The sequence below is a fragment of the Danio rerio genome, chromosome 2, assembly GCF_049306965.1.
Source record: "Danio rerio strain Tuebingen ecotype United States chromosome 2, GRCz12tu, whole genome shotgun sequence".
Lineage (NCBI taxonomy): Eukaryota > Metazoa > Chordata > Actinopteri > Cypriniformes > Danionidae > Danio > Danio rerio.
The window spans coordinates 48,101,986-48,122,582 of NC_133177.1; the positions used below are offsets into that span (position 1 = coordinate 48,101,986).

Here is a 20,597-nt window from a genome sequence, read left to right on the forward strand (position 1 = left end):
CTGCCTTCCCCGCTGTCATGTTAAACAGTTGACCATCGCTTTTGAACTCACTTTATTAAAGCATGCGCTCATTAGCAATCTTGCTAGCTTCTGTGTCAGCCTGGCTACTTGTGCTGGCTCCGCCCCCATTGCCCCAGTGTTACCATGACTGGGGTAGAGTGACAGGAGACAACAGGAGGTAAGATCCAATATGCAGTTTTATTCAAAAGGTCAGGCAAGCAGTGGTAATCAGGTGCAAACAGGTATATATAGGCAGTCCAGAATCATAAACGTCAAACAGGCTAAAGGTCGAAAGGCAAGCGGCTAAACTGGATAACAAGGGTACTAGGCTAGGATCGATACACGGAGAGACAAGACAGGGAAACGCGTTGTAATGTAACTCAGGGAAAACAAGACTCGGCAAACTGGTAGCGTGAGAGAGTGGCTTATGAATGGGATGAAATCAGTCTGTGAACAAGGTCCAGCTGGTGATGCAATCAGGAAACATGAGTGAGCAGGCGTGCGTGTTTGGGAGCAGTGCATGTATGAAAATGTAGTCCTGGGAAATGCGGAAATGTAGTTTAAAGTTCGTGTGAGAACCAGCGATCCTCTGGGAAGCGATCGCTGGTTGTGACACCCAGCAACCCTGGAATCCCGACACAAAAGAGCCAACCTCCAAACACTACTCCAGGCACACTCTACACTAGCTCACAAAATGGCTAGTAATGTTAATGTAATCACAGAAATCCCAAACGAATAATAATGTTCTGGAAATCGTGCGTCTCCTCCCGGTCCTTAAATACGTCGCACACCCCTCTCCACCGCATCCCTATCAGCTCCTCAAGTACATTGGGCACAACTCAACCCCGCCATTGAGGTACATCGCACGCACACGCCTCCTCCTCTCTTTAGATACGTCACGCACCATAACCGCTACCAAGAGAGTGGTGGAAAAAAACATCTAAAAGATCTTAATCGGTAGTGAAAATGTCGGGTTTTAAGAAAATGTTTTAGAAAATGTTAAATGTGATAGAGGCCCGTTACATTACTCCTTCATAAGCCCATTTCAGTCAGATAAATCCTGCTTTCAGATCTACTGAAATGGCATGTGACAGTCAAATCAAGCAGATCTGTGCTATTTGAGTAAAAGGTGGACACTTATCTTTTTGAAAATAAAAAAAATACTTAAAAATAGGTTGAAACTGAGCTTCATATAAAAACTAAATTGTTCTTTTCTTTTTATTTGTTTAACTACTATAATATTACATTAATTTGCTGTGATTAATTACCTTGATTTTTGTTAACCGTTACACCCCTAAAATATATATATATAAGCAGTTTCACACTTTTAGCAGTGCGATATGGCTGTATATCAACACTGGTGGGAGGCGTGCGTTCACACGAGGCTGTAGGCCAAGTGCCTGAGTGTCCCACCAGTGCTGATATACAGCCATATCACACTGCTACGAGTGTAATATTGTGCTTATACATCAGTTCAATTGTGTGTATAAATAAAAAAAATCAAACACGGAGAGTCTAAAAACCCTTTTTTATTAGGAACAACTTTCTTCCACCATTCATTCCCATCTGCAGCTGACGTCAAAACAGCAGAAGCCGTTACTAATTCAGCAACATCACGTTAGAGCTGGTGTTTGAATGACTCTATATCTAAAGTGATGACAAAACAGCTGATTTTGCTCACACTATAAGATTATAAGGCTGAACGTGACATGAAATGCCATCCATCTACAGAGATATCTTCTTAGAGTGTTACAGTCTACAGTATTTCTCTGTTGCAATAGGGATTTCACAATAATTAACCCCGAAAATAACAACGAATCCACTAACGTTACGAAATATTTCCTACAATCATCAGATGATATGGCATGTTGTGTGCACTTAATTGTGCTCACAAACCATTCACGTGACCTCCATGTCCCAGGTGAGTGAAATTATATACTTATATACCATCTCTATAAATGTATTTGTTTTATTTAAGATCATTTATCATTTATAATGTTCTTTAGAGCTGTAATGCACTCCAGAATTTGACAGACTGATTAGCTGTAGGCTCTAAAAAAGTCATCTGAAACACTGTCATACAGTGTTGTGCTTGGATTTCATAAATAGCCTTGCATTTACTATATTTTAAGTGTTTGGAAGTAATTCACATTTTCCCTTCTGTAGAAAAACATCATAAGAGTATTGTTTAGTGGCTCAATGTAAATCAACTTTGTTTTTAAAAGACTAAACGCTTAACTGATGTACTGTAGTATACATGTGGTCAGAACACAAACGAGGAGCAGGTAAAGAAGTTTTAAACATTTCTTCGAAAGAAAAGCCTGTCTAAGCAAAATGCTAGCAGGCATCTGTAGCTCCGCTCACGCTCCGCCTCTTTGTCCTTGTTAGGTATTCCCTAGTTGGTGCGATGACACGCAAACAAAATGCAGACAGTTGGCCACCTCTAGCTTCTTTTAAAAAATTGTTAAAATTTATTTATTATATGTATTGAATAGTAAATGGTCAGCAATTATTGCAGTATAATGAAACATTGTAAACTATAGAAGCAACATAGAGAATGCCAGGGGGAGAAAGCAGTAAATAAAAGAAATAAAAAAAAATAATTAAATAATAAATGAATAACCCGCACAATATTCATGAAATAATAATAACATACAATAAGTTAAACAAGAAATACATGTAAAGTAAAGCTTGAAACTAAAATAAAATATTAAGAGTGTACAGTTCAAGCCAGAATTATTTGCCACCTTTTGATTTTTTTCTCTTTTTTTAAATATTTCCCAAATTATGTTTAACAGAGCAAGGAAATGTTCACAGTATGTCTGATAATATTTGTTCTTCTGGAGAAAGTCTTATTTGTTTTATTTCGACAAGAATAAAAGCAGTTTGTAATTTTTAAACACCACTTTAAGGTCAAAATTATTAGCCCCTTTAGGCTAATTTTTTTCTCGATAGTCTACAGAACAAACCATCATTATACAATAACTTGCCTAATTACTCTAACCTGCCTAGTTAACCTAATTAACCTAGTTAAGCCTTTGAATGTCATTTTGAGCTGTATAGAAGTGTGTTAAAAAATACCTAGTCAAATATTTTTTACTGTCATCATGCCAAAGATAAAATAATCAGTGATAAGAAATGAGTTATTAAAATTATTATGTTTAGAAATGTGTTGAAAAAAATCTGCTCTCCATTAAATAGAAAACGGGGATGAAAAAAAACAGGGGGGGTAATAATTCAGGGAGCCTAATAATACTGACTTCAACTGTAAGTAATTCAAAATGAAGTACTGGTGTTACAGGGGAATTTTAAATAGGGCTTGACAAGATATTGTTTTCTCAGCCTTACCAGAAAGTGTTTCGAAATATTGTTTCAATTCTTTAATGAACACCTTAAAAAGCGGTTTATTATTGGACAATTTGCATTGATGTGATATTTAGCAAGTAAAAGATTTAGAAGAAGTAGAACGCGTTCTAGTATTATTGTCTGTATCAATAAAACCAAATAACACATGTTCCCAAAACAAAGCAAAATTGAAATGTCAACTCCATCTTGTAGCTTCTTTTGCGTTCTTCAGCAACCCATGGGTGAAGTCACGGATGCAACGTCCAAATCTTTAACAGTCTATGATATTTCTTCTGGTCTCATCCAGCTATACAATGCTTGTTCACTACAAACTCTTGCATGACGTGAGTATAAACCCTGAGTTTACAGCAATGATTGTACGTATATAACCCAATGCACTTTCTCTTTCTTTGCTTGCGTGTGTCTCTGTCTCAGCTGTTGTGTGTGGAAGTGTCCTCTGGGAGAAGTGTTTGCGGTCACAGTGGACTCTGCTGACTCATGCACTGTAATTGCTGACTCATTCTCTCTCCAGCAGGGAAAAAAACACAAAATCACAAAAAACCTGAGTCTAACGAAAAACGGAGAGCAAACATGAGCTAAAATTGCACAGTTTTGTGCAGATGTATGGGAGAATGGTAACAGAATATATCACCTTCTTGTCAGCTGGTGAGGTCAGCAAACATCTGGTTAAGAATTGTTTTTATTGCTATTATTATTTCTATTTATTTGGTTAGTTCATTAGTTTGTTTTATTTCGGCTAGAAATAAATTTCTATTTTTTAAAAAAACATTTTAAGGTCAACTTTATTAGCACCATTAAGCATTTTTTTTGATTGTCTACAGCAGGGGTTGTCAAACTGTGGTACGGCTTCATGAGCCTTCTAGTTGTACACAGTGTAATCCATTATGTCATATGCACAAGCAATATATATTTTAAAATGGTTCATATATGAATATGATGACATATAGCCTATATTTATGAGGTCCAAGCAACATTTTCAGGTTTAGATGAATAGGATACTATAGGTTATTGAAGTATTTAAGAACAGATTTTTTTTACTTTTTAAGAACAGTAGCCTACCATTTTTAATGAACTTTTAAAAGCACATTTTAATTTAAACGTTGACGGTTATTTTGTTTGTTTGTTTTACATATAAGCACCGCAGTGTTAATGTTAAAGCTATTTATAAAGTTTAAAGTGGCAGATAATAATAAATATTATTAATAATAGTAATTTATCTGCCACGTTTTTAAACTGTGCAGAGCTGTAGCTGCTTAACTGGGCATACTACTCTACTGTATTTCAATACTGGTCATATGGTGGTACTTGGAGGGACAATTTTTTCTGAGTATTTGATGAAAACAGTTTGAGAACCACTGGTGACAAACCACCATTATACAATGACTTGCCTAATTACCCTATAACTTACCTAATTAAGCCTTTAAATGTCACTTTAAGCTGAATACTACTCTGTAAAAATAGTTGGGTTAAAAATACCCCAACATAAAACTGTTATTATAGCACCTTCCCAACTATAGGTTATTTTAACCCAACGCACTGGGTTATTTAGATTAAATGTTATTTTTTTTCCATTTTGGTATTACTATTGCTACTATTACTAGTACTACTATTAATTTTATAATTATGACTGTGTACATAAACAACATACAGGTTAAAAAATACTTAAAATGCTTTATTTCCATTACATTTTTAATTCCAGACACTATTGTATCTGGAAGGCAACAGACCTTCACCAAGATTGGACGCAACATCGGGTTGATGTCTCCGCTGGGTCCTAAAGGCGAGAATGACAGCCGAATAAATTAAATATGTGTATCAATCCCCCCGAAAAAATGTAGAGATGAACACGGAAGGTAGATAAACTGTTTTTATCTGTTTAACATAGAACGGTTACGAAGCGGTTGTATCATCATTAATCAAAAGTTCTTGTGAAACACGGAGAGCGGTAAACCTGATAAAATTAACAGAAATGTTATTGCACTGGAGCTTAATTAACCTTTATAACGCAAAACAATATTACGCACTCATATCAACATACTGCTGTTCTGTGTCAGTTGAATCAGTTGACTGTTGAAATTCAAATTTTTAACCCAACTGGTTGAGTTATTAAATAAATAACCAAAAAAATAACCCAACAAAGCACCAAACATTTAACCCAACTAGTTTATGTTATTAATAAATAACCAAATAAAGGTTAAAAATAACCCAACAAAGCACCAAACATTTAACCCAACTAGTTTATGTTATTAATAAATAACCAAATAAAGGTTAAAAATAACCCAACAAAGCACCAAACATTTAACCCAACTAGTTTATGTTATTAATAAATAACCAAATAAAGGTTAAAAATAACCCAACAAAGCACCAAACATTTAACCCAACTAGTTTATGTTATTAATAAATAACCAAATAAAGGTTAAAAATAACCCAACAAAGCACCAAACATTTAACCCAACTAGTTTATGTTATTAATAAATAACCAAATAAAGGTTAAAAATAATCCAACACAGCACCAAACATTTTTTACTGAACCATTGGCTTAATTAAATAACATTTTTTAGAGTGTAGTATACTAAAAAATATTCAACTGTATATGCTATAAAATGATGGACACTGTATAATTATGAGGCGTCACAGTGGCATAGTGGGTAGCACGATCGCCTCTAAGTAAGAAGATCGCTGGTTCAAGTCATTGGCATTTCTGTGTGGAGTTTGCATGTTCTTTCTGTGTTTGCGTGGGTGTTCTCCAGTTGCCCCGGTTTCCCAACAGTCCAGACATGTGATCCAGGTGAATTGTACAAGCTAAATTGGCTGTAGTGTATGTGTGTGAATGTGATGTTGAGTGTGTGTTTACAGTGATGGGTTGCAGCTGGAAGGGCATCCGCTGCTTAAAACATATGCTGGATAAGTTGGTGGTTCATTCCGCTGTGATGACCCCAGATTAAGAAAGGGACTAAGCCGAAAAGAAAATGAATGAATGAATACTCATTTTACTAATATTTTTCTTTGTGTATAAAAATGTAACCAACTCCTAACTTATAAACTCGATTAGCTTAAACGTTTCCAATGAAAAACTTTAAATCCCAAACATGAGCGCACGTAACTTCTCACTTGGCAAACCTCCACGAGAACAATGTGAACTTCTGTGAGATGTTGGCTTGTGCAGGAGACACAGTGCCAGTGTAATTGGCACCTGCTTATGAGCGTCTTTGAGCATTTGTTGCACAGTTTTCACACACACCCACACGTGCTTTCCTCTGGAGCTTTTAATCAAAAACACTGAAGTAAGAAGATGGTACAGACAGTCAGCCTATGTAAGCCTGCGGCGCCAAGAAGCAGGTTGGTTTTTTCATCACACACAGGCAAACAGCTGGCACTCAGAGCCTGCAGGAGTCACACTGAGACACATGAGGTGTTCCATCACTGTTCATGTTTTATTTATTTTAATATTTCTACTTAATGTTAAGTTCTTTTTGGCCTTTTGTGATCATGTCACATAGCATTAGACAGAATTGCATTTGTGCTGCTGTGGTTCTTGATGTGTCAGCAGTTTTACTGTGGTTTCTGCATCACACATACAGTTGAAGTCAGAATTATCAGCCCCCCTGTTTGTTTTTTAATTTGTTTAACAGAGAGAAGATTTGTTCAACACATTTCTAAACATAATAGTTTTAATAACTCATTTCTAATAACTGATTATTATTTTTTTTTATTTTTGCCATGATGACAGTAAATAATATTTGACTAGATGTTTTTCAAGATACTAGTATAAAGCTTAAAGTGACTTTTAAAGGCTTAACTAGGTTAATTAGGTTAACTAGGCAGGTTAGAATAATTAGGCAAGTTATTGTATAACAATGGTTTGTTCTGTAGGCTATTAAAAGCTTAAAGGGGCTAATAATTTTGACCTTAAAATAGATTTTTAAAAAATTCAAAACTGCTTTTATTCTAGCCAAAATAAAACAAATAAGACTTTCTCCAGAAGAACAAAATATTATCAGACATACTGAGAACTTTTTTTTTTCTATGTTAAACATCATTTGGGAAATATTTAAAAAAGAAACAAAATTTAAAGGGGGGCTAATAATACTGATTTCAACTGTATAGTTTAGGTTCCCAATTCTACCCCGTAGCCCTTCACCTTACCCTTGGGGTGTCGCAATTCTATTTTTCTTGAAGGCGTAGAGCTAAGGGAAGGGCTAGATAGCCCTTGAAAGAGATTTTTCAGGACCACACTTGAAACCAAGGGGTATGAATCTTTACCAGAATACACCAGCCACAACGGCAGCACAGCTGCACCCGGAAGATGCACAAATTAATATTTTTTGTAATTGCTACAAATTTTTATGACAAACATATGCTTTAATACATTCATAACAGGATTTGTGTTTTACCATCATGCTTAAAAAAGCGCTAAAATTAAAACAGCTAAATTTAGCTATCTATGATCCATAATCATAACTCCTGTACAGCAGTCCCATAACATTCTGACACTCCATTGAATACCGTCAGAAAAGTCTAGTGGCTGAATAAGCTTTTATAGTGTCTGGTATAATGGTAATGTGGTTTTCGTGTGTTTACATAGATGAATATGGCCACTGTGCAAATGCTCTGTTACAATCTTATTGCCACATTAGATCGTTATGATAACATGACATTGTTGCCTTCAGAGATTTCCTGAAGATAAATACAAAAAAAAACAACAACAACAACTGGAATCACTATAGCAGTCACAATAATTTGATCTCATATGAAGCAAGAGATCGCGATGACATATGATGTCGTATGCAGGTGTTGTAGTGCTGTCCCAATTCTTATGCCGAGTTCAGACTGCATGATTTTTTAAACTAGTCGTGTCACAGATGTTTTCACACTGCATGACTATCTGGGCCAGCGTTTCGTCGCTATTTTGTTTACACTGCAAGATGGTTCGGCGACATGGACATTCACATTGCATGACTTTACTATAGGGAGAATCGCCGACAACTTCGTCCAAACTACGTCTCACAGCCAAAAACATGTAGTATATCTTTTGTTATTAACTACATAATGAGAAAGAAGCCTTTAATGGGGTAGAACATGTACATGTTTGCTCACCTGGGTTTAAAGGGAATTAGCCATTTCTCCTCAACGTTGATAATAAACTAATTTCTTTCTGTATGAAACGTCAAACAGACACGGTTGCTCCTGAGTCCTGTCAAACCTCCTCTAGTTTTTCCTCCATTTCGTGGGTCCAAATAAACCGAAAAAGATCGCTTTTAACTTCTCCCCCAGCCTCCCGCTAGCCTGCAGCAGGTATACACACACGCACACACAAGTGAAAGCTGCTCTCTCATTGGCTGTAGGCGATGGCTGATGTTATTTTCAGTCAAAACTCAATTCACACGGCATGATTTGAATCGCCGACAGCTTCAGATATTTATCATGCCAAATATCTCACAGGCATCGGCGACTCATCGGCGATTCTCTCAGATCGCGTCTTTGATCGTTCATACTGTGTGATTGTCACTCACGTGCACGAGCAGCGATTTGCCTGTGATTTCAGGCATTTGTCTGCGATTTCTCAAAACCTGTCGGCGAGCCAAAATCGGGGTTAAAATCACGCAGTCTGAACTAGGCATTAGGGGTACATTTTGAAGCCCTTCCCTTCACAGTCTGTTTGAAGGGCTAAGGGAAAGGGGTAGGGGTACAAAAATAGAACTGGGATTAGCCATTAGTATTTTTTATAGCATTTTGAACAATACATTTTGAGCTATGTAATTCATAACCGCTAGAATCAACACCAGCTGCATGGTGTACACAACTATAAACGAGGATGCTTCAATCCTATAATCAGGTTTATTTTGTACTGTAACATAGCTACAATGATCTTTATAGAATAGCATATTTTCCCTTTGGTTATGGTTATATTTGAGCCTTTCTTTGTATAACATACTTTTGTATAATTATCACTACCTGTGTGTATTGACTCTTGTTAAATCACTGAATTTTAAGTCGCTTTTGACAAAAGTGTCTGCTAAATGACTACATATAAATGAATAGCCCCTGTTATTAAAGCTAAAGATCATTCTAGGATATTGTTGCATGGGATTTTGTGTGTGATCCACCTCAGATGTTTACAACTGTGTTTGTGTGTGTGTATTAAGATTTTTTAATTGCATGGAGCGAGAATGGTAGTTGTTGGTAACTCACAGGATAGGTGTAACAGGATCACAGCAGCTGTTGCATAAGAACACTTGAAAGACTCCTTGCTGGCAAACAGCACGCGTGTCTCAGAAGAATTATGACTTTCCATGTCACACCACAATAAATCACCAATTTCATGCCGACAACTGAGGTGTTCATGCGTCAGTATCTGTATGTGAAAACTTCAAATAATGCCGGAACAGAAGAACAGCAAGTACCCAACGGCAGGTTTTATTGATCAACGTCAAAGTAGCCCTAAAACAAAGCATAATATTTAGCTTTCAGTAAAGGAAAAAACAATCTAGTTCAACATTGTCAGTGATTTATAAAGGAAGGCACTATCCTAATCACATTAGTTAACTTGTAAGTTGAGGTTTATTTATACCAGCCTTTCAGTACAGTATTTAATACAGTTTATTAGTTTTATTTGTTAATGAAAAAACAAACAAACCAACAGATAAGTGCCAAACATAAATATACACTAGTAAAGGGAATTAAATATTCCATGCAGAATAAAATCAGTTTATCAGGATGTTACTTAAAATATCAAAGCATATATTATCTAATAGTCCATCCCTAACCAAGTACAGTTTAGGCTTAAGTACAGTCAGCTTATTTCTGCCATGAAATAAAAGAAATGAAGTTAAAATTCCGACTTTAGTGTGTATATTTCGTCAGATTTCATTAAATTACTTTTTATGACATTTCTTGAAAAAAAAGGCAGAATTTAAACCTGCAGTTCTGAGAAAAAAATACGCAATGCAAGCTTATAACATTCAATTTTAAGAAAAAAAGCTGAAAAAAATGTAGTGTGAGTACAGTAAAAAGTATCTGTTGTAAATATTACTCAAAGTATGAGTAAAAAGACCTTTCAAAAGAACTCAAGAGTCGTGAGTATTATTCTGTAAAATGCTGATGTGTTTACATGTAACTTGTGGATGTGTGTAAACGTAACATTCTGTAGTTCATTTAGTTATTGTCCAGCAGGCACACGTTATAAGACGTTAATATTAGGTTAGATTTAGGTCATGACGTCAGGTGACCAAAATTCAATGTCTAGCCAGCGTCTAAGAACAACATTATTTTGACGTCCAATAATGACGTTTATATTTGGTTGACTTCAGGTTGTGTTATACTGTGACCCAAATCCAACATCATATTGATGTCAAATGCTGACATTTATTTGTCAGGTATGGCAACCAAAATCCAACATCTGATAGATGTCATAGTGATAACGTCCACACAGCGTCAAGCTGTAACATCATTAGACGTTGATTTTAGGTTAGATGTTTTCTAATCCCCATAGACAAGACAAAATAAAGTAGCGACTGCAGGTTGAAGAAAAAAAGTAGTGGAGTAAAAGTACCAATACTGCACTAAACATGGACTCAAGGGAAAGTAAAAGTCCACATTTTTAAAAACTACATAGTAAATAACAATTCTGAGAAAGACTACTTAATTAAAGTGGTTTGAGTATTTGTAATTTGTTACTTTACACCACTGATCATGAGTTTAGAATTAACAGCAAAGCATAAATTGTTCTATTCTTTTACTATTATTATTCCAATATTCTTATAGACTGAAAGACCTGCAATGGGTGACAGACAATGGAGACATCCAATACGCAGTGTTGGTCAGCCTCCAGAAACATGATTGAGAAACACTGGACTACAGCAAGTGTGACAAAGTCTAAATTAACATCTCAACATTTTTGGGAAATAAAGACTTGTGAGATACAAACTCCAAATTTCTACAGAAATATGTCATCATGACTGTGCAAAGTACCTTTTATTATTCCACAGCAGAAAGAGGTTTTCACAAGAATGTGTTAAATGTAACTAAAATGTTGAAACTAAAGAGCGTATGATGAAAACCTCACAATCCTCAATTTCTCTGGATTCATAATGTACAGTAACGTGTTTGAATGAAATGTCACTTTTGCTTTATTCTGTAAACATTTCTTCCAAATGTAAAATAATTTAGAGGATTTTTGGTGCATTAAAGGTGCCATGTTTATATTAATTTTAGGCAATAGAATATTAATGGTTTTAATCACAAGTTATGACTCGATTGGTACTCGCTAATCTGGCCGATCACATGAACCAATCACTAGTGTTCGTTTACGGGTTTACAAGCAGAGGAAGATACATTTGAACTTCTTATTCATCAAATATGCACTCCAAACTTTTTTTCTTTGAGGCATGTTGAATTATTCTCCCATCAATTGCAGTGTTTTCAAATTGCATTGTTAGTCATTTTCTGACCAAATTTTATCTATTTTCCGTAAAGCTGCTTGTGACCATGACGTGTCCACACTAAATGGTTGTAGGCGCCTAGTTTAAGGGATTATATGCAGCATTCTTCATTTATTCTCTTAGGAGAGATCTTTACTTTAGTATCATACTTTGAGGGAAAATGTGCTTTATGCAGTGTGCTCTGTATCAGGCGATCACCATGATGAGGAATCGGTATTCAAAATCGGCTCCAAAAAGCCTGATAGGAACATCTTTAGTTTTAACTATAATATTTGATGGAATAACTCTGATTTTAAAATGACAACAAATGAAAACATTTAAAGAGTTCAGATGCAAAAGCTTTCATTAGTGATGTTTCAATTAGTGCTGTCTTTATTTATGTAATTTATAAAAATGTTTTACCAAAATGAGCATTGAGCATTCTCAGCCCCCTATGTTTTATGTTGAGCTATTTCTCTTTAAAGGCAATAAAAAGAATGCATTAATTGCCATTAAAGATAAATTGCTGACCCTACAAACAAAAGCTCATTTTAGAACAGGGGTGTCAAACTCAGTTCCTGTAGGGCTGCAGCCTTATACAGTTTAGTTCCAACCCTATCTCAATACTCTTATGCTGCGGTCACAATAGAGTTTGAGCATGCAGAATTCTGTTGTACGGTGCTGCAAAAAGGGGCGGGATTAAACATTTGAAAACGTAAGCGTTTGGTCAATATTTTAAATTTCTGACCATTGAGGTCATGTTTTAATCTTCTAATGGTCGCATACAGTCATGTGATACGATTTCGCATTTGAGCTCATATGTGCGCCCATAGGCGTTCTGGTCTAAAAAAGGAGGCGTGTTGAGGCGCATTGCTATTTTGAGTAACTTAAATACTTTTCAATAGACCAGATCAAATCGGGTCTATAGTCCAGTGCAGAGCGCGTTAGCTGTCGCCACGCTTACACATTGCTTAAAACACACAGGGTGTAAAGCAATACGCAAATATCTTTACATATGAAAAAGAACTAAAGGACTAAAATATTACAAAAATTAATATTTTCTAGCCTACATAAATATCATCTCAGGGGCTTTTTCAGTTTATTCATGACAATTTGCTTTTGTATACTGATATTTCTATTAGCAGTATTGTTTATTATATGCATATTTATATTTGTTTTATTAAAAACAAGCTTAGATTTAAACACCTGTCAGGAGGCACAGCATGTGTATTAGACTATAACTTGTGTTTTTTTTTTAATCACACTTTATTATTGTTGTTCATTTATTAGTTTTCTGGAAATTAGAACTGAATTTAGAAATAGTTTTGAAACAAATCTTTGTGCTTAACAAACAAAATGAATTATGTATAGGCTAATAGATGTCTGTGCGTTTCCCTATCCACGAGAGTTAAAGTAAAAGTAAATAATGAGGAGGCTCATTCTCGCGATGCAGATGCTCTGTTTAACTGTTTTCTCTCGAATGAAGCTTTCAGTTTTTCCACTTACAAAGTCCACCATGTAAATAGCAAATGCGCCATGGCGCGACGCAACTAAATTTTAAAGGGAATGGGAGATGAGACTCTGATTGGTTTATTTTCAAAACACACCTATAACTCATTAAGAAAATAAACTCAACCCTGTTAGACCATGCGCCACAGCGCAAAGCGGATTTTTTTCGTCCTTAAAATAGCAAAAGTGGATTCAGACACGGCCTTAATGTGTTTGCGCCCTGCGCTTTGCGCATGGATCATCAAAATAGAGTCCTTAATTTGTTATTCTGAATAACTCACTTATTGTAACAATATTTTATTTGAAATGTTAAAGAAATGTTGGCGAGGCAGTGGCGCAGTAGGTAGTGCTGTCGCCAAACAGCAAGAAGGTCACTGGGTCGCTGGTTCGAACCTTGGCTCAGTTGGTGTTTCTGTGTGGAGTTTGCATGTTCTCCCTGCCTTCGCGTGGGTTTCCTCCGGGTGCTCCGGTTTCCCCCACAGTCCAAAGACATGCGGTACAGGTGAATTGGGTAGGCTAAATTGATCATAGTGTATGAGTGTGTGTGTGTGTGTGAATGTTTCCCAGAGATGGGTTGCAGCTGGAAGGGCATCCGCTGCGTAAAAACTTGCTGGATAAGTTGGCAGTTCATTCCGCTGTTGCGACCCCGGATTAATAAAGGGACTAAGCCGACAAGAAAATGAATGAATAAAGAAATGTTCACTATATAAGATCACTACAGAATAAAACACATATTAACATTTGACTCAAATTCATACTTAAGAAAACCAGAGAATCTGAGAAAAGTGGTCTTTTTTACCCATAGCTGATATTGATAGTAAATATCCCAGAGTTTATATTTTCCCATAGTTAATATCTGTATATTTCATATTTTATACAGAAATTTCCTTTGCAAGTGTCCTGTTCACAGTATAAGATTAAGGCTCCTTCTAACAGTAAATCATGTAAACTCCATACAGCTGTCCATTTATTTAACATTAAACCACCTTGAGTTTTTGACAGCCTCAGATGAAAAACTAAATGCGTTATCAGTCTTTTTAGGCCTGATATAAAGGCACGACTCGTTTGATGTGCTGTCTGCAGATGGGACAGAACGGCTGCGGTAAAGCCTGATAGCAGCGGAAACAGCAGCACACGTGTCCGCAGTCCAGCAGAACACACCCTCTCGGGTTACTCAGGCAAATGACGCAGGCGTTTTCCACACCGTTCTCCTCCTCTCTCTCTCCCGTACCCATGCCTTCAAACTCCCTCCTCAAGCTCTCCTGCTCCCAGTGCAGTTTTAGTTGCCTGTAATACCTGCGTCCCGTCCAAATCAGCACTGCTACGCCTGCTAATGCACAAATACACGCAAAAACTCTCCATACCTCCGCCTGTCCTTCCTGCTCCATCAGCAATGTCTCGAAGTCTGCACTGCTCAGGAAGTACTCAGAACCATCGGTGGGCGGACGGATTTTAAGGAGTCGATCCGTGTCTAGGATGAGCTCTCCTACTGCGGTTAAAGACGCACCCACTTTTAGCATCTCCTCTGTTTCAAGCTGACCTTTGGGTTTCTCTCCGCTCAGGTACTGGCCTATTAGGTCTGTGAATCCGTAAGTGGCCTGGTGGAACTTTTCATGGACGATCTCCATTTTGGGACCTGTGGCCTCCAGTGGGCAGAGCACTCGCACAAATGACTTGTTCAAACCCAGGAGGTTAAAGGGAACGGCATTGACCCGCTGAAGCAGCACACGCTCACTGTCTGTCCTGAAGAATGTGAGAGAGAATAGTGTGTTGTGAGAAATTTAGATTGACATTCATGCACATACAGTAGAAGTCAAAATAATTTGCCCTCCTTTTTCAGATATTTCCCAAATGATGTTTAACAGATCAAGGAATTTTTTACAGTTTGTCTTATAATATTTTTTCTTCTGGTGAAAGTGTTTTTTGTTTTATTTTGGCAAGAATAAAAGCACTTTTTAATTTTTTTACAAGCATTTTAAGGTCAATATTATTAGCCCCCTTAAGCAATATATATATTTTTAATATTCTACAGATCAAACCATTATTATACACCTAGTTAAGTCTTTAAATGTCACTTTAAGCTGAATACTAGTATCTTGAATATATATAGTAAAATATGATCTACTGTCATCTTTGCAAAGATAAACGAAATCAGTTATTAGAAATAAGTTTGTACGTTTTCGAGAAAATATCTGTGATTTTTCGACTAGATATTGCAATTTGATTTACGCTTTAATTTTGTAAAACTTTAAATATAAGCAAAACGATGCTTTGTAGGTCCCAGTGAAATTAAAATGACATTTTTATTTAGATGGTAGTATCAGTATGTTAGTATTAAGGATATCTAAACGTGTGTGTGCTTCAAAACAGTGCAACATTTTTGTTAAGAATTATTAACCCACATAGCAAAATTTCTCTGGCCCAGCTCTGGCCCACATAATCAGTTTTTGCTTGGCCTACATGCCGCAATGAATTACAGTACATGACTGGACCAAATCTGGCTTCCAGACAAGGGCCAAACATGGACCATTTCTGGGCCAAGTCTCAGCCAAGTTAATAACTTATAACTAGGCCAGATAGATGTGTCATGATTGCACTGAAATTGATAGACCCGTGAAGCGTTGCGCTTTAGGCACACTATGGGCATGCTTTTTCTCAAAGTGACCTGATTGCTGTATGCCAGTGCAGGATGAATGCCTGCTGTCCCAGCTTTATGCCAAATCTGGGCCAGAATTCTTTGCTACTATGGAAATATTCAAAGTTTGTAGTTTGCTTCCGGCTAAATCGATCAACTATCACACTTGACCAATCAAGTTATCTCTAGTATCCGACATGTCCCGCCCCCTTCAAGATGCTTCTCATTTGATGTGTTTGAGCTTAACCACTCAATGCAGAGCCGTGATAAATATGAATATGTTTTTTTAATACGGATCTATTATATGTCCTACCCTGTCTTCATGTTTCAAGTTGAAATTGCCCCACATCATACAAAAATGCACTTCAAAGCACTTCATGGGACCTTTAGGAACTAAATGTAGAAAATGGATGATGCCACATGTATATATATTTGTATAAATTTAAATCAAATTCATACTGCAGCTTTTGTGATTAGCTAACCGCAACATTTCAAATCATGATTAATCATTCAGCCCTGAAACAGTTATGTAAAAATTATAATATAATTTAAATAGAAAAGCATAACATGACAATTGGTCAAAATACTAAAAAAAGATACCGTGTTTTTAGTCATTTATATATTTATTTTTGATGGCACAATACCAAACATAATAAAGTTCGAACTTGAGATCATTGAGAAAAATGTTTAGAAAATAACCCTGAATTTCAAATCACATAAAATAAAAACAATAATATTCTGACTAACTGTAATATTCTGGAAGAAATAAAAATCAATAATAAAAAAAAAATTTGATTGCAATATTTTAAATATTCAACATTTATAAAGCGAAACTAATTAAACCATACCTAATTTTTCGAAAATTTTTTGTGGTCTCTTAATTATAAATATATATTTATATTTAAAAGTCAATAGGATTTTTATTTGTATTTAAAATCTTTTTTTAATGTTCGCTAAGGTTGCATTTTTTAAAATCAAAATACAGTGAATTTACCTTTAGTATCACATAATCCCTTAGATATCATTCTAAGAGTGTACTCACACTAAGTTATCCGAAACTGTACCAGGCAAGTTTGACCCGTTTTCCAGTTTGTTTGACAAGTGTGAGTGGTCCAAATCAGGCCCAGGCATGGTTCAGTTGGAAGAGGGGTGCCAAAGTGCGGTTCAGTTGGGCTTTGGCGCAGTGTGCTTGTAGTGTGAGTGCAAAGCGAGACCTGACATCACTTTTAAGGGACTGATTCATATGAATTTATTAATTAAGCTTAATTTTCTAATTTTCAATTAACACGTACTGTCATAGCAGATGCAAACCCCCCGCTGCACGTCAGCTGCACCTTCAGCAAACCTCCTAATACCTGCAGCACGATGACTTTCATGAACATTTATGAGCATCAAACACGGTGGATCTCTTTAGCCAAAGATTCGACTGTGTCACTGCATATCAAACAATTTTAAATAATCGAAAACAATATAACTAAAGCAATCTTCACTGTATGGAGTGAGAGCGCTTCTCTTTTGGTAAACTGAACAGTCACATCATCGATGACGCAAGCGTGCTCAGGCTCGGAAGGCAAAAAATGCAATGTGAGTGCAGGCCTTCGAGGGAGAGGGGAGGGGGGACAATCAAGCCTGGGCACGGTTCAAGACAACCATGCCTAGTGTAAATGCACCCTAATACAATGATATTTTGCTCACGAAACATTTCTAATAATCACTAATGAAAACAGTTGTGCTGCTTAATACTTTTAAAGCTGTTTCAAGATGGTAACATGCAGAATTGCAACATTTTTTTTTAGAATGAAAATCTTTTGTGATGAGACAAGTGTCTTTACAGTCACTTTTGGTCAATTCTATACATGCTTACTTATTAAAGGTGCCAATTTCTTTAAAACAATAAATAACAGCTCTTCCTGAACTCATTTGAAATGCAATGTTTTTCTACAGGCATGAAATCAGATCTTACCAGATTCTCCCCAAACTATTCCAGACCAGTTTGTGTTCTCTGAGGACCAGTTTCTGGATGACACCAACGCTGCTTTCCTGAAACTGACTCCTCAGTGGTTCCCCTACAGGCTGAACTGTACCTACAGGGTAAGAATGAAAGTAATTCAGTGGAAGTGAAAGAAAAAAACTATTAAACCAATCAGCTGAGACACTTTATGAAAATGAAGGTTACCCTCAACGACCACATATTGCAGACATTTCCCTGGTGTGGCATTCAAAAGGTCGATTAACTTCGCATCCAGTGCCATTACTGGAGCTTCCTGACATCAAAAACAAATCCATTACTTTATTGGGAACTAATGTATAAACAATACTTTATGTAATAACTTATATGATGTAATTTTTGCGTCGCAACTTACGTTAAGCTTGTCCACAGTTTTGCGTTTCTTTCTGTAGATGTAATAAAATAGACCGGAGAGAGCCACGCTTGAACCCAAGCACACCATCTCCAGGACTGGAAAATCCTCCATCTTCCACGTCGCCCTCTTCTCTAGACTATCGAAAACAGTGTACAACCAGAAATAGCAAGAAGGATGGATGAAAGTGTAAGACAGCACAAATGAGGATTTGTAAGTATTGTAATTAAATCATGTCAAAGATGACATAACATTTTGCAAGGTTAAACTATCTTAATTGTAATCACTCTACAAATTATGTATATTAGCAAACTAACAAGTTCTAAGCTATTATAAGGTCCAGTGAAGTTCTTTTTATTCGATGTTTGATGTTGTCGCAACTGAAACATGAAGAGAGGGTGGAACAGAGTAGATCCTCCCCTTTTAAAAGAAAAGCCAATAGCATTTTGTTTTTCTCACATCTGTCAGTAAGAGTGGTTGAGCTCAAGGGTATCAAATGAAAATACGTATCAGATAGTCGAAAGCATTTGATTGGTCAAGATTTTTTTTTTTTTTTTTAACAATATTGTATAACAGAAAGATAAATTTGGTACATATCATTTACAATAATAATCAGATTATTTACAATGGTGCCAATAAACTATGAAAAACAGGAGAAAAATAACGGAAAAATCATAGAAATCAGCAAAATTTAAAGAGATATCAATAGGTCATCTGATCTAAGGATAGATATATAATAGAGAAAGAGATGAGAGTGAAGAGGGCAAAATAATATGATAACAGCAATTTAGAGATTTAATAGATTATACATATTAAAGGTCTAGCAAAGATTGAATATGTTTTGAGGGTTTTCTTGTTAAGTGAATCTGAAATTGTAAGTAATTTTTAATCTCTTGTATAAATACTGGCTAGCAATTTGAAAATTTACATTTGAGAATATAAAATCTGCAAAAAAAGAATATGGTTACAGAAAAATTCTGTGAAGTAATATTTAAGATAAATAAATTAACATCCTTTCAAAATCGGAACACATGGTTGCATGACCAAAATAAAAAAATAAATGAGGAAGAGGTTCAGTGTTCTGACAAAAAGAGCAATTTGTATCAGTCTAATCCAACTCTTTACTTTAACAAGTTTTTGACAGGGTAAATGTTATGTAATAATTTAAAATATATATATATATCCTTTACCTTATTCGTAAGGAAAAACGTTTGCAATTGTTCAAGATTTGATGATAAACTGAAGTACGAGGTGACGTGAAACAAAATCGTCGATCCCTTTAGATGGAAGTGACAAACTACAACTTTAGACAAAATTCGCGTTTAAAATATATACAACTGACATAAACACCCAGTGTTTTAGAGCACACTAGCCTATAGATATCCTTAAAAAGAACAATACTCTTAATAACATCTAAAAATATATATTTTAATTTCAAGGGGCCTTTAAAAGGTCTGAAGACTGAGGTCAAAGTTTACTGGACCAGAAGGTTTTGCTAAGCTGTTATTTATAGTTTTGAGCAACTGCTAGGTCGCCTTTCACTTTCTGACAGATGACAGACAAGAATAAAAGAGAATGAGCCACGTCACTCTGTGTTTTAAAGTGTCTGTTTACATTAGAAGCGCTTCAAAGTGCTCGTTTACATTAGATAATTAAAGTCGACTAAATTTTTATGTTTTGATAGTCGAATGAAGGAAAACTGTCATATTACCAGTACTATGAATTTTAATATAAGTGTTAACGATATAACGTTCGAGGCTGTCAAAATAAAGTATTTGACCGATAAATGACCTTTAAAGGCTTAAACCTAATAACACATTAAACAAATGCATGCACATAAAACTATTAAAGTTCTCCCTGAAACAACAGAAATAAACATAGTATTAAAAAGTTTACCTTTAATCATCGGACACATTTGTAAACGCGATGTTGTTTGGGTCACGTGGCTCAAAGGACCTCTTCTTTGTTTTTAATGGAGGTCACCATCTAACGAAAAAGTGAATTATCGCCACCCATTGTCCTGGAGTGTGGATCTGAGTCAACTAATGTTCATCAAAAAACCAACAATTTTTACTGTTAAATAAACCAGTGTTCTTCGCGCAGGTTATTAAACTGTCATTATTCTGACCATCGTGTATTTCTTTAATGTCAATTATGTTTCCTAATTGTGTTCCTTAATATTTCTCTTTCTGTGATGTATCTTTGACAGACACAGTATGTGTCAGCATATGTATGTTTTCATTTCATTCATTTACTTTTCAATCCCTTTATTAATCTGGGGTCGCCACAGCAGAATGAACCCCCAAC

At 35.9% G+C, this 20,597-nt stretch overlaps 1 protein-coding gene across 1 annotated transcript; it reads right to left on the reverse strand.

The window, feature by feature from the left end:
- Positions 1-9,908: 9,908 nt before the first annotated feature.
- Positions 9,909-20,226, reverse strand: mul2 (mitochondrial E3 ubiquitin protein ligase 2). The gene is given in 5 exon segments (NM_001018124.1): positions 9,909-15,038; positions 17,894-18,014; positions 18,107-18,194; positions 18,294-18,429; positions 20,187-20,226. Coding segments are annotated over 4 exon segments (1,026 nt in total). The 5' UTR covers positions 18,405-18,429; positions 20,187-20,226; the 3' UTR covers positions 9,909-14,332.
- Between the last annotated feature and the right edge of the window lie 371 nt (positions 20,227-20,597).